We start from the raw sequence: 13,016 nt of genomic DNA on the forward strand, positions 1-13,016 counted from the left end.
CAGAAACTCGCTCGCCCACCTCCTCATGCACTACTGCAGCCTGTCTACCGACAAGCAGTACCAGCTGGCTGACTGGCGCATCCGGTACGCACGCCGCACTTGCTCGAACCTCTGCATACGCGCGCGCATGCACGGGCTAACTTGTACACACTTACAAAAACAAAGGCAAAGATCCCCTGTATAGCCTCAACTAAGGCTGAGTCGAGCTAGTGGAGGCCCGGGGCCGGTTCAGATAATTGTCACAGGTGTTGGCCGTGAGTAGAAATCGAACTCGTTTCACCAGGTTCATAGCACAGGGTGCTAGCCGCTACTCTACTGCTTACACATTCACACACAAGGACAAAGATCCCCCGTGTCGCCTGAATAGACTGCTGAATCTAGTTCGCCAGGGTGAGGAATTGAAGTCCCATCACTGGGCTCATAGAACAGTACATATGAAGCACTTTCACCCCCCTCCCCACTCAAGTTATCTTAGCGAGCCCTTATTAAGGCTGATTAGCATCATGCCTGACCTCCTTTGTTTCCCCAGTGCTGATGTTCATATCTTATACTAGGTACTCATTTAAGGCCCAGTCAGTCTTGGGGGAGGTCCAATACTGGTTTTTATATCACTCCCAAATGATGTTAGCCTTCATCGGAAATGAAACATGGGTCAACAGATAAATGTTGCGGTACATTAACATCTGCGTCTCATACACACTCGCATGCACACACTCACACACAAACACATACACACTCACAATTGCATACACATGCACACCAACACTTGCACACATCCACGTATGCACGCACACACACAGGCCTCTCCTGCCAGACATGCTGCACTATGCGCGTGCCGACACGCACTACCTGCTGTACGTGTACGACCGCGTCCGCACCGACCTGCTCACCAAGGCGCTGGGCCGACCCAACCTCCTGCAGCTTGTGTGGGACCAGAGCCGAACTGTGGCACTCAAGGTGAGTGGTGCGTGGGCAATGGCTGAGCCAGGATTTTCAGGTGGGGGGGGCAACCCCTCCAGCAATGAAAAAAGATAGTGTTAGTAAGTAAGGACTTGTTCCTTGGTTTTTATTTGACGCGTGTGCGGCGATGGTGCAGCCATCGATCGAGGATCGAATTCGAACCGCGTTGTGTGATCGGCATCGCGCTCGCTGAAGTTGTTGATGCCTTCAGGGAAGTCGTGTCCTGTATACGCAACTGCGCACAATTCTGTGAGTCACTTATAACTGCTTTGCCGTTACTTATTGCCAATTATGGACTCGGACTATTGTCCTATCATCTCATGGAGTCCCTGACACGTAATAATATGCTACACGGTGGCAGTGAGGGTCGCAAAATGCTGATTTATTACCAATAAACCCCAATGATCCGATCTCAATTAGGGATTTCGATCGGATCATTGGGGGGGCACGTGCCACCCCACCCCCCACTGGCTCCACCAATGAGCAAGTTGCAAGCCTATCTTTGTAAGCAAATCCACCACTCTCACTCTCGAAAGTTTTCCCACCCCTCCGAAAATATTGTTTATTCCGTTAAAAGGCCTCGAGCAATAAACAAAGAATATATTTATCTTTTTAACTAGATCAACGAAGTGATATAGTTCATGGTGTAATGTGTGTAGATTATTGTCCTATCATCTCATAGAGTCCCTGGAACGTAATAATATGCTACACAGTGGCAGTGGAGGGGGTCGCAAAATGCCGATTTATGTTCAATGTGGTGACTCGGGCCCGCCGTACCGTTGTAATGTTCATGCATCCTAATTAGTGCATTCACGATAAAAAATCCCACTGGAAACATTGGTTACCGACTTTCAGAACTGGTAATTGATGCTGAAAAAAATTACCAGTTAACCGATGATCGTTTTAACATCCCAGGTAATTACTCTTTGGTTTTTTCGGTAAAGTCACGTATAAATGAGAAATAATAAAATAAGATAATAGCGTACGACGTTTTGGTTGCAACACAAGCAGCCATCATCAGGTACAGAAGAGCTAAATTTACGAGAGAGAGGAAACACATAACCCCAGATGTATATACAGACACCCAAGTAGGGGGGAACTAACACAGATACAACAGGCGACACAGAGAGAGAAGCATACCAAACAAGTCTGAACCCTGGTAATTATTGCTGCCGCTGTCACTACTTGCGTGGTTCCATCTCCCCCTCTCTCCCTGTGTGCGTGTGTGTGTGTCTCCGCGCTACCACAAGCCGGTGTTCACCGAGGACTCCTACCTGGAGCTGCTGCACAAGCACAAGCAGCCACTGGATGTGCAGCAGTGCAGCGCCGCCCGGCTCCTGTACGCCTGGCGCGACCGCACGGCACGCGCCGAGGACGAGAGCACGGGGTGAGAGCGCCCGTGGCGCTGAAATAGCCGTGTACTGCACTGCATAGCATAGTGCAGCAAAGCACGGGACTTTCCGACAGCGTAGAATAACACAGCAAACAGAACAACACCACAGCGTTCAAAATATTTATCTTGATTTATCAGAATATTTATTTAGACTGGAGGAATCCGATGAGCTATGAACTCTTTATCACAGATGTCCAGAGTAGCGAAAAATGTATGAATATGAAGTATACAAGTACAAATTGCATAATTACATTAATTACTGTAGATTTTTTTACACTCAATGCACTCTAGGGCAAGGCAGCAAAACAACAACAAAAACGATCCAAGACCGCACCAAAACAACACACAGTCCCTCAATAAAATTGCACATTAAAATGGTAATATCGATACACGGGTGTTTTATAATATAGCACAGTAAAACACTGGGGTGTACAACGCAGCACTTTTTATTTACCTGATCGTGATCCTGAACCAGTTGTAGAAACTGCACATTCCAGTGCCGTAGGTCAATGGTTGCGTAGTACGATTACTGTAGCTGTTGCGTTGTTGGGCTTGTACGGTCTGTGTGATTATTGTTATTGCTGCGACGTGCATAGTGCCCTGGCCTGACCGGTGTGTGTTGTGCTCCTACTGTCACAGATACGTCCTCCCAAACCACATGCTCATGAAGATCGCAGAGGAGATGCCTCGGTAAGCCGCGCACGGTGGTGGTGGGGCCGGTGGTGGCAGGGACAGTTGGGATGGTGGTGCGAGTGATACCCATGATGGTATTGACAGTGGTGGTAATATTCGCCCTCCAACAACAACGAAGGGCAGAGGAGCGATGCTCACAATAAAGAGCGAGTGCCGGGCGGCTAAAATGCAGCAAGTTGGCACAGTCGCGTGCACAGCTGGTGCATCTGCCCCAGTCATTGCAGTCAGTCAACCCATGGCACCTGGCTCTGTTCCGTGAGCGCCTGTTAGCGAGCCTTCGACACTGGACGTGGCTTCGGAGTGCACCTGGCCTGAGACAACTGCCGTGGTGATGTCACCGCCACTTATTGGCATATGGCGCCTGTTCTTGTTGTTGGTAATAGTGGTGGTGGCTGATGATTGTGCTGATAGTAGTGAGAGTGGTAGTGATAGTGTTGATGGTGGTGCCACTCATTATGTTTTGATGTGGATGGTGATCTGGATGCTGGTGATGATATGGTGATAGTATGATGGTGATGATGAAGGTTGCATTGTGGTAATAGCATTGGTTAGTATGATCCTGATAATGACCAGGGTATGTATACGTACGCCAGACAAGACAGGCTTTACGTACGTATGCCAGCCTGAACACAATATACATACGTACGCCAGGATGAACAGGCTATACATACTCATTGTTTTTTTCGGTAAAGTCACGTATGTAGAAATACAATAAATAATATAATTTTATTGTATTTCTACATACGTGACTTTACCGAAAAAAACAATGAGTAATTTTATGCAGTCACGAAAGCTTTAATACTTTATTAGGCTATACATACATAGACTTTCCTGAGCTGCCTATACGCACGTTCGCCAGAATGAACAATATACGTATGTACACCAGCATGAATAGGATATATGTACGCCATCTTGAACGGATATGCTTTTGCCAGTATCAACGGCTATATGCACCCTAGTCCACGCCATTGCTGTTTGATGCAAGACAGAGAGGGAGTGCTGGCTTGTTGTAACGTTGTGCTGTTTCTGTGAGATTGTGTTGTTGCTGTGACATGGTTTTTGCCGTGATGTTGCATTGCTCTGGCGTTGTGTTGTGACGCGTGTCGCTGCTCTAACATGTTGACATCGTCGTTGCCGACGCAGGGAGCTGCAGGGCGTGCTCGCGTGCTGCAATCCGGTGCCGCCCCTCGTGAGGCAGAACGCCAATGAGCTGTGGCAGCTCGTCAAGCAGGCACGCCTCGTCCTGCTCATCAAGGTGAGCGCAGAAGCGGAGGCGGCTCGGTGGAGCAGCGAGGGGTTCATAATGGACGGCCAGGGTTGAGATACGGATGAAGGATAGATAGGGCAAGAGAGTCGGAGAACGAGAACAGAGACACAAGAGAGTGGGAGACAGAGACTGAAAGTCATAGGGGGAGAGGGATAGCGAGTGGTCAGAGACAGAATGTGCATATATTAATATAATAAAACATTTAATATAATCTTGATTTGAAGCTTTCGTGACTGCAGGAATCCATACTCTTTGGTTCTTTCGGTAAAGTCACGTAGGTAGAAAAACAATAGATCACGACGTTTCGATCCAACACAAGCAATCGTCATCAGGTGGTACAACCACACCAACTGCTGAAGACAGCAGTGGGACAACCACACCAACTGCTGAAGACAGCAGTTGGTGTGGTTGTCCCACCTGATGACGATTGCTTGTGTTGCGATCGAAACGTCGTGATCTATTGTTTTTCTACCTACCTGACTTTACCGAAAGAACAAAAGAGTATGGATTTAATATAGGTGGTGACTGGGTGGCTCCTGGGGCCAATACTGGGTCAAACACAATGATCCGGCACTGCTTCAATAATAATTTTTTAACTTGTGACACACTGCACATTATTCGCTCACTCGAAGCGAGAGAACAACTCACAGGCTCACCAGGTGGTGAGCCTGTGCCAAATTTCCCCCCAAGCTTTGTGGTCGTCTATATATGAAGGTGTTATCAACCAATTAATGAGTGTTTACATATGGGAGGGAACCGGGGTTCTTGGAGTAAACCCACGCATGCGAGGAGGCAACAGTCGATCCCATACAGAACGAACAGATGAAGTCAACCTTTGCTGTACCCCCTTCTGGCAGGCCATGCTATGACACCTGAAAAGCAACGGGAAGCGAGTTTAACAACATTTGTGTGATCCACCCACCCTTGTTGCCTCCATAGTGCTGGGTTACAGGACTTCGCCACCAACACCACCCGGCTAAGATCCTAGGTTTTGAATCTTGGGAGTTTCAGCCACCCGTGGTTAAACGACGTTCACAAATGTAGCGAGTTGATGGTCACAATCAGGCACAAGTGACTGCAAAAGTAATGACTCGTTGCAGTAAAGGTTGCGTTTGTTTAATAATCATTGCTGCTGTTCCTGCAGAGCGAAACGCCCATCAAGGCTCCATTGAGAACATTCATCACCCGGACAGAGGTGACCAGAGAGCAAAACTCATCACACAAATGCCCTCTTTACTTCGATTATAAACTCTACATCTCATTTTCTCATCCGGCACAGAACTCTCATTTGTGGTTCTTTTTTAATTCCACGTCCCAAAACCGTCATGACAATGAGGAGCTCAGTTCATGTCCGTCCTTAGAGTGTGAATAATGTTCCGATTGTTGTGTAGGTTGACACCCCTGTGTGATTTTGTTGGTTCATGGCCTGACCCTGACAGTACAATCTAGATGTTTCAATCCCCCAAAGGTGACATTAATGGTATCATTTGTATGCCCACCCTAGTGTGGCACTGATTGTTCAATCAATTTTCTTCTGTGTTTTGACAGCGATTGGAAAACCCTCTCTTCTGTCCTCACGATGGCTTGTCATTGGACGACAGGCAGCCAATCACAAGGCACGGTACTGAAGGTAGCTCACACTTAGTTGTGCTGGTTATATCGGCAAAGCTCATGATATGGATTCTATTTTTTTATTCGTGACAGTTGATGAGTACACCTAGCCTGTCACGAGTAGATTTCATTGTATTGACATGAAAAAATACTGTGCTGTTTTTTAATATCACACTCATAATTTGAGTAGTAATCATACAAATAATTGCCATGTTCTGTGTACAAATTAAACATAATTTATTGAAATAAATAACAAATAATGTCCTGACTGCATTTACAGTGGGGCACAAGCAAAAATAACAAATACTTTTCAGTAACATTGTCGTAAAAGTAAAACTTACATAATAGGTGATGTTTTAAGCAATGACCCTTCTTTGGCTGCTGCGTGTATGTGCATATTATTTCTTTCGCTATCTTTGTGTCTGTTCAATTGCGTGCATTTTCATTCACATGTGTGTGTATTCATTCCTGTGTCTCTGCTAACGTGTCTTTATTTGCCTGTCTGCATGCGTATGTCTTGTGTGTCAGCGGTTGCAACAGGTGTGTGGCCGTGTATATTATTGCGTGTGTGTGGGTGTGTGTGTTCACGTGTGTATTCTTCAGTCTGTATCTCTGTGCATCTTCTGTGCTAGCGGATGTCTGTATGTCACTAGAGAACGGTTGTGCAGTGGTAGTGTGTAGTGGCACGATCCTGATGGCCTAAGTTCCATTCCTGGTCACGACGAACAGCAGTAGTTTAGCTGGTTAGCGTGCTGCACTCTTAACCTGGCGACCCAAGTTCGATTGCTGCTTATGGCCAACACCGGTGATGAATATCTAAACCGGTCCTGGGGCTCCCTTAGATTAATTCAGCCTTAAATGAGTACTCAGTGCGTGTAAAGCATCAGCACTGGGGAGACAAAGGTGGCTGGGTGTAGTGTTGGTCCTCCCATCCCCTTCGTGTTCTGTGCTGACCTTCGTAGATGCTCGCTAACAGCACTTGCCCTAAAAGTCTTTTCAAGGCTATATTGAGGATCTTTGACTTTTGTCTTTGTGTGGTGCAGTGGAGGGAGCACGGAGGGCGGTGCCTGCCACGCGCCCGGTCCTCACCCTGTTTGACGTGAGCCCAACATCCTCACACGACCACAACCAACCCATGTCTCATCTCCCACACCGCTGGCGAAAGCACTGTGTGTGTGATCTTGTGTACTATAGCTTTCTGTACCGTGCTGTGTTTGCTGTGTTAGCCATCATGTGCTGGAGCGTTCTGTGCGTTCTCTTGTGTGCTGTCGCATTCTGAGCTGTGCTGAAATTGCTGTCATGTTGCTGTAGTGCGCTGCGATGTGCTGTAGCGCTCTGCGCTCTGCTGTGGTGTGCAGGACAGCGAAGAGCAGCAGAACGAGGCTCGCACTGCTCAGAGCTCCACGTCCCAGATGAAGGCAGCGCGTGTCCTGCAGACGTTCGTCAACCCCTTTGGCATGGTTAGACATGGGGAGACAGGGACATGTGGAGGCACAGGGGTAGTTGAGTGCCAAGGAGATACATGGACTTTGAGACACGGGAATTACAAGGACACCAAGACAATGCAGCGATACAAGCGACTTAGGGACGTGGGGAACACACAGGAGGCATGGTAAATGAGAGACAGATAGGAGGCATAGAGAAACAATATTAGCACAGGGTCACACGTAACACGGGGTCACTTAGAATTTGGATAAAACGGTCTTCATTGACGCAGAAATCCTGGAAACATGAAGACGTGGGGACTTGAAGTGGTTGAAAATAAAAAGAGGACATGCACAGGGTCGTTTGTTTGTTTCCTTGCGCGTGTGTCCAAGTTCGCTTGTGCATCTGTTCATGTGCTTGTGCTTGCAGTATCTACCATCCAGTGACGGGAAATCTCTGCCATTTCAAGAAAAGAAATTGGATCCTAACTCAAAAGTGTTTTAGTTAATACGTGATTGTTGTGTGCTAACATCTTGCTCACATCATCATCTCCATCATCATTATCTCCATTCCATTTCACAAACCACTTGTGCGGATGGGTGCTGAGTGAGGAATTTTAGTGGTTTGGTGATTAATGTGTTTATTTGAGTGCATGTTTGAGCAGATGAGTGGGTGAATGAATGGTTGAGTGAGTGCTTGGGTATGTGAGAGAGTGTAGTTGAGCGCATGAGTGGTTGGATCGTTGAACGAGTACCTGAGTGGCTGAGTAAGTGAATGAGTGTTTAAGTAGTTGACTGAGTGAGTGATGAGAACCCGTTGAGTGCTATCTCACCCGTCTCTGTAGATCTGTAGTCGCTGGAAACTGATGAAAGCGCCAGAGAAACCAAAGAAGAGCTCTGCACAGCCTGCAAAAGCCAAACACGGTGAAGGCACAGACACACACACCATGAACACAGAGACATGCACTAATCCAGCAGTCGCAAACACTTGCACGTGCATGTGCACACACACACATAAAGACACGTACAGAAGTCGAGGCGTGGCTCGCACACACACGACAAAAACAAAATCGTATCACCTTTAACAGACTTGGGGCAAGTGCTGTTAGCAAGCATCTCTGAAGATCCAGGATTACTCGAGGGGTGGGTAGTCAACACCAGGCTCGGCTGCCTTTGTTTCCCCAGCACTGATGATGACATATCGTGCCCGGTACTCATTTAAGGCTCCGTCGACCTCGGGGAGGCCCAGGACTTGATCAAATATTTGCCATTGCTGTTGATCGGAAGCGAAATTGAAATCAGGTCACTGGGTTTGCAGTGCATTAACCAGCACACTACTGCACGCACGCGCCATGAGTGACGGATCCCCGTGTCTGCAGCGGAGAAGAAGATGAAGGTGGAGCGCCCTCAAGAGGAGCCGGTCGTCGTATCGACTGTGCGAGAGCACAATTATCTGAGCCGGTCCTGGGCCTCCCCTAGTTTGACTCGGCCTCAATTGAGTACCTGGTGCGGTGTTTAAAAACATTGCCGCTTGGGAGACAAAGGCGGCCGGGCGTGGTGCTGGCCACCCAACCCCTCGTGTGCCGTTTCGGCTTTCATAGGTGCTCTCTAACAGCACTTGTCCCAACAGTCTGTTAAAGCTCTACGGGGGATCTGTGTTTGTTGTCTGGGTGAGTGCCAGCATGTGAGTGTGACATGTGTGGTCGTATAATATCGAGTTGTGATGTGCGGTTGGTTTGTTGGGTTGTGCCGTCTGTGTGCTTTCGTCCCGCTCGACCGCCTATCTGCCTCTTCTACTCTTGTTTGTCCGCCCACCGTTGAGCGGCTATTCCTGTGCGTGGCCCCGTAGCATCACTCATACCGTTCCTTCCTGGGCATCACCTGCCTCATGCAAATCTCGACGCGCGAAGAGGACTTCATTATCGACACACTGATGCTGCGCGACGACCTGCACATCCTCAACGAGGCCTTCACCAACCCCAACATTGTCAAGGTGAGAGGCACGCGTGCACGTAGACATGCATAAACAAAATAATCGAGTGAGACAGCAAAAGAAGGAGAGAGACATCCCTCTCCCTCGCCGACTTTGTAGCACGACGCCTGGGTCCCTCCAGCTTGCTGCCAATGTATCATTGCACTGCCTGCACACTCGATATGAATGCCATTGGGTGAATGTTTACAACAATAAATTGCACTTGTATTGCACCTAAAGCGTAACAAACATCTCGGGGCGCAGAATTACACGGGGAGAACAGGAGGGAGCAGAATTTTATTTATTTATTTAAAGCTTTCATGACTGCAGGGATTCATATTCTTGGTTCTTTCGGTAAAGTCACCACGTAGAAGGGAAACAATAAAATGATAAAAATATAAAATTCTTGCTGTGGTTTTCACACCTGATGACGATTGCTTGTGTTGCAGTCGAAACGTCGTGAGAATTGTATTGTTTTATATTTGTATTATTTTATTGCTTCCCTTCTACGTGGTGGTGACTTTACCGAAAGGACCAAAGAATAGGAGGGAGCAGGTCGGAGCGAGCAAGGGAAATAGAGAAAGGAAGCAATTAAGGGGGGCTGGCTGCAGCCATGCCTTGTTGACAGCGGCGGCGGCGGCGACGATGGTTACTAGGGACGTTGTAACCATATCTTGAGCACCGGCCACGTGAGAGGCGTGGTGCTTGACGCGGCGACGCAGTGGCGCAGTGATTGCCACGGTGACGTGGTGATTGACGCTGCGGTGTGGCGGGGGCGCAGGTTTTCCACGGAGCGGACTCGGACATTGAGTGGCTGCAACGTGACCTGGGCCTGTACGTGGTGGGCCTGTTCGACACGCACCCAGCGGCGCGCTCCCTCGGCCTCGCCAGAAACTCGCTCGCCCACCTCCTCATGCACTACTGCAGCCTGTCTACCGACAAGCAGTACCAGCTGGCTGACTGGCGCATCCGGTACGCACGCCGCACTTGCTCGAACCTCTGCATACGCGCGCGCATGCACGGGCTAACTTGTACACACTTACAAAAACAAAGGCAAAGATCCCCTGTATAGCCTCAACTAAGGCTGAGTCGAGCTAGTGGAGGCCCGGGGCCGGTTCAGATAATTGTCACAGGTGTTGGCCGTGAGTAGAAATCGAACTCGTTTCACCAGGTTCATAGCACAGGGTGCTAGCCGCTACTCTACTGCTTACACATTCACACACAAGGACAAAGATCCCCCGTGTCGCCTGAATAGACTGCTGAATCTAGTTCGCCAGGGTGAGGAATTGAAGTCCCATCACTGGGCTCATAGAACAGTACATATGAAGCACTTTCACCCCCCTCCCCACTCAAGTTATCTTAGCGAGCCCTTATTAAGGCTGATTAGCATCATGCCTGACCTCCTTTGTTTCCCCAGTGCTGATGTTCATATCTTATACTAGGTACTCATTTAAGGCCCAGTCAGTCTTGGGGGAGGTCCAATACTGGTTTTTATATCACTCCCAAATGATGTTAGCCTTCATCGGAAATGAAACATGGGTCAACAGATAAATGTTGCGGTACATTAACATCTGCGTCTCATACACACTCGCATGCACACACTCACACACAAACACATACACACTCACAATTGCATACACATGCACACCAACACTTGCACACATCCACGTATGCACGCACACACACAGGCCTCTCCTGCCAGACATGCTGCACTATGCGCGTGCCGACACGCACTACCTGCTGTACGTGTACGACCGCGTCCGCACCGACCTGCTCACCAAGGCGCTGGGCCGACCCAACCTCCTGCAGCTTGTGTGGGACCAGAGCCGAACTGTGGCACTCAAGGTGAGTGGTGCGTGGGCAATGGCTGAGCCAGGATTTTCAGGTGGGGGGGGCAACCCCTCCAGCAATGAAAAAAGATAGTGTTAGTAAGTAAGGACTTGTTCCTTGGTTTTTATTTGACGCGTGTGCGGCGATGGTGCAGCCATCGATCGAGGATCGAATTCGAACCGCGTTGTGTGATCGGCATCGCGCTCGCTGAAGTTGTTGATGCCTTCAGGGAAGTCGTGTCCTGTATACGCAACTGCGCACAATTCTGTGAGTCACTTATAACTGCTTTGCCGTTACTTATTGCCAATTATGGACTCGGACTATTGTCCTATCATCTCATGGAGTCCCTGACACGTAATAATATGCTACACGGTGGCAGTGAGGGTCGCAAAATGCTGATTTATTACCAATAAACCCCAATGATCCGATCTCAATTAGGGATTTCGATCGGATCATTGGGGGGGCACGTGCCACCCCACCCCCCACTGGCTCCACCAATGAGCAAGTTGCAAGCCTATCTTTGTAAGCAAATCCACCACTCTCACTCTCGAAAGTTTTCCCACCCCTCCGAAAATATTGTTTATTCCGTTAAAAGGCCTCGAGCAATAAACAAAGAATATATTTATCTTTTTAACTAGATCAACGAAGTGATATAGTTCATGGTGTAATGTGTGTAGATTATTGTCCTATCATCTCATAGAGTCCCTGGAACGTAATAATATGCTACACAGTGGCAGTGGAGGGGGTCGCAAAATGCCGATTTATGTTCAATGTGGTGACTCGGGCCCGCCGTACCGTTGTAATGTTCATGCATCCTAATTAGTGCATTCGCGATAAAAAATCCCACTGGAAACATTGGTTACCGACTTTCAGAACTGGTAATTGATGCTGAAAAAAATTACCAGTTAACCGATGATCGTTTTAACATCCCAGGTAATTACTCTTTGGTTTTTTCGGTAAAGTCACGTATAAATGAGAAATAATAAAATAAGATAATAGCGTACGACGTTTTGGTTGCAACACAAGCAGCCATCATCAGGTACAGAAGAGCTAAATTTACGAGAGAGAGGAAACACATAACCCCAGATGTATATACAGACACCCAAGTAGGGGGGAACTAACACAGATACAACAGGCGACACAGAGAGAGAAGCATACCAAACAAGTCTGAACCCTGGTAATTATTGCTGCCGCTGTCACTACTTGCGTGGTTCCATCTCCCCCTCTCTCCCTGTGTGCGTGTGTGTGTGTCTCCGCGCTACCACAAGCCGGTGTTCACCGAGGACTCCTACCTGGAGCTGCTGCACAAGCACAAGCAGCCACTGGATGTGCAGCAGTGCAGCGCCGCCCGGCTCCTGTACGCCTGGCGCGACCGCACGGCACGCGCCGAGGACGAGAGCACGGGGTGAGAGCGCCCGTGGCGCTGAAATAGCCGTGTACTGCACTGCATAGCATAGTGCAGCAAAGCACGGGACTTTCCGACAGCGTAGAATAACACAGCAAACAGAACAACACCACAGCGTTCAAAATATTTATCTTGATTTATCAGAATATTTATTTAGACTGGAGGAATCCGATGAGCTATGAACTCTTTATCACAGATGTCCAGAGTAGCGAAAAATGTATGAATATGAAGTATACAAGTACAAATTGCATAATTACATTAATTACTGTAGATTTTTTTACACTCAATGCACTCTAGGGCAAGGCAGCAAAACAACAACAAAAACGATCCAAGACCGCACCAAAACAACACACAGTCCCTCAATAAAATTGCACATTAAAATGGTAATATCGATACACGGGTGTTTTATAATATAGCACAGTAAAACACTGGGGTGTACAACGCAGCACTTTTTATTTACC

The 13,016-nt window shown here is 48.1% G+C and overlaps 2 protein-coding genes across 2 annotated transcripts in view; both read left to right on the forward strand.

Annotated features, from left to right (window-relative positions):
- Positions 1-4: 4 nt before the first annotated feature.
- On the forward strand, positions 5-10,189 carry LOC142923112 (exosome complex component 10-like). The gene is made up of 13 exons (XM_076064049.1): positions 5-84; positions 801-957; positions 2,211-2,347; positions 2,993-3,043; positions 4,190-4,301; positions 5,458-5,508; positions 5,862-5,943; positions 6,968-7,023; positions 7,283-7,384; positions 7,779-7,844; positions 8,194-8,272; positions 9,198-9,341; positions 10,102-10,189. Exons 1-13 carry the CDS (start codon positions 26-28, stop codon positions 10,128-10,130), a joined length of 1,125 nt encoding a protein of 374 aa, XP_075920164.1. The 5' UTR covers positions 5-25; the 3' UTR covers positions 10,131-10,189.
- A 26-nt stretch (positions 10,190-10,215) lies between these two features.
- The window catches only part of LOC142923111 (exosome complex component 10-like), a 34,315-nt gene continuing 31,514 nt past the window's right edge, over positions 10,216-13,016 (forward strand). The window contains exon 1 of the mRNA XM_076064048.1: positions 10,216-10,292. Within this exon, the coding sequence (XP_075920163.1) occupies positions 10,234-10,292 (59 nt within the window). The 5' untranslated portion in view covers positions 10,216-10,233. The remainder of the gene's footprint in view (positions 10,293-13,016) is intronic.

The sequence above is a fragment of the Petromyzon marinus genome, unplaced genomic scaffold (genome assembly GCF_048934315.1).
Source record: "Petromyzon marinus isolate PM22_M1 ecotype Great Lakes invasive population unplaced genomic scaffold, UKy_Petmar_22M1.pri1.0 PM_Scaffold_29, whole genome shotgun sequence".
NCBI classification, from domain to species: Eukaryota; Metazoa; Chordata; class Hyperoartia; order Petromyzontiformes; family Petromyzontidae; genus Petromyzon; species Petromyzon marinus.